Consider the following 1,916-nt stretch of genomic DNA (forward strand, 5'->3'; position numbering starts at 1 on the left):
CTCCCACAGAGTGGGTCTCCTCAGGGTGCCGTCAGCCAGACAGTGCCGGCTGGCGACCCCCAGGGGGAGGGCCTTCTCGGTGGGAGCCCCCACCCTCTGGAACGAACTACCCCCAGAGATCCGGGTGATCCCGGATCTCCCCTCCTTCCGCCGCACCCTAAAGACATGGCTTTTTCAACAAGCGGGTCTGGCCTAGGGATTTTTAGCGGGGTTTTTAAGGGTATTTTAAGGATAATTTTAATGATCGGCCTTCTTAAATATTTCCTTTTAATTCGGTTTTTAATAGATATCATTGTATTTGTATTGTGGTTTTTATGAGGCTGTTAGCCGCTCTGAGTCCCATGAGGAGAAGGGTGGGGTACAAATTAAATTAATAAAATAAATAATAAATAAATAAATAAGGTTATGGCTAAATTCCAAGCTGGTATACTTTCATAGTTTTGAAGAAATGGGAAATAAAAACTAGATTTCCTAGTTTGGTATGGTAAAATAACAAAAGAGACTGTACACAATGTTATCTAAATGTGTCACCCACAGAAAATTTTAGCATAGGATGTTCCTATTATGTCTTTTCACTGCCAGGTCAGGTAAAATAATCAGTGCAAAGAGTGCAGTTTGCCGACTATTTATATAAATTAGCTTGCCCTGCCAGTCTTGGTGGAATTGTGGCTTCCAGTTTTTTTTGTTTTGATTAGGGTGTTGTTTCTTCATTGACTGCTTATCTGGTGCTGTTTTAATCTGGGTATTGGCTGCTGGTTGGTAAGGTTTATCTATCTGTGTCTATTGATGGCTGATTCTGGCAGGAATTATCAAGCAATTTTGAATTTGTGTACCTAAAATATAAACAGCTTCTCAAACTGGTTGAGTCCATCTATGAGTTGTGAGATTAAGGAGTTAACAGTTCATCTTCACCTGTCTGTTCTATGTAGTGACTGTCACCGTCTTTACATTGCGTGGTATAGATGACTTCTGTTTTTCTTACTTGATTTCTCGGTTTACTAGAACCGAGCACTGTATATGTCAGAAGGCAGGAAAATGGGAGACATGTAAATGGCATCCATAATCTACATGAAAGTACAACTATTCTTTCTCCATGAATGCCTACATCTGCATGCCCTGCCCACCAGTATAAGATATAGACCTTGAATAAACTGTGCAACTTGGTAGATCATAGTTCAACAACAGACACTCATGAACACACACGATAGGTAGACAGACAGACACTCTTTTGTGCTTCTGAATAATGCTTTTAAATAACCTTTTTCTGGAGACATACTTTTTGATTGCTTTTACTGTTTTTTTTTTTAAAAAATAAGGTGGTTTAAGACATGCATCTGCCAGTATAAAAGGCCTTGAAGTATATGGACAATTGAAGTTTGAAGGAGGAGTACATCGTGTTCAGCGCGTGCCAAAGACTGAGAAGCAAGGCCGCATTCATACCAGCACAATGACTGTAGCAATATTACCACAGCCGAGTGAGGTATGCGGTTACTATAAGTATTTGGCCCAATCATTCTGCATTCAGATAAGAGGATTCCATTCAATTACACTTTTTTCCCTACTTATTTAGACTAAATTAGCATTAATAAAGTCACCAAATCTTACAGCATAAATAATTTATAAAGTTTGTTGAGTTTGGGACAAACTCTAAATTGTTGTTAGAGAATGAGTGAAGTGTTTCTTTCCTGTTCCAGATAACTCTGACAATTAATCCTAAAGACTTACGTATTGAGACTAAAAGAGCCAGTGGAGCTGGTGGCCAGCATGTGAATACTACTGATAGTGCTGTGCGGATTGTCCATATTCCCTCAGGTATTAGATCAGGACTTTCAAATGAGTTCCTTGTTGTTGTTGTTTTGAAATATGCTCCCATGTTTTATATGATGATGCTCAGTAACAAGATACCCGCTTCATAG

The 1,916-nt window shown here is 39.3% G+C and overlaps 1 protein-coding gene across 1 annotated transcript; it reads left to right on the forward strand.

Moving 5' to 3' along the window:
- Nucleotides 1–1,316: 1,316 nt before the first annotated feature.
- Nucleotides 1,317–1,893, forward strand: LOC107302091 (peptide chain release factor 1-like, mitochondrial; the record flags this gene model as incomplete). The annotated part of the gene is made up of 2 exons (XM_015831214.1): nucleotides 1,317–1,480; nucleotides 1,695–1,893. Coding segments are annotated over 2 exons (363 nt in total), but the record flags the coding sequence as incomplete, so codon positions are not given.
- Between the last annotated feature and the right edge of the window lie 23 nt (nucleotides 1,894–1,916).

This window comes from Protobothrops mucrosquamatus, unplaced genomic scaffold, assembly GCF_001527695.2.
Source record: "Protobothrops mucrosquamatus isolate PMUCROS unplaced genomic scaffold, P.Mucros_1.0 scaffold25880, whole genome shotgun sequence".
In the NCBI taxonomy this organism is placed as follows: domain Eukaryota; kingdom Metazoa; phylum Chordata; class Lepidosauria; order Squamata; family Viperidae; genus Protobothrops; species Protobothrops mucrosquamatus.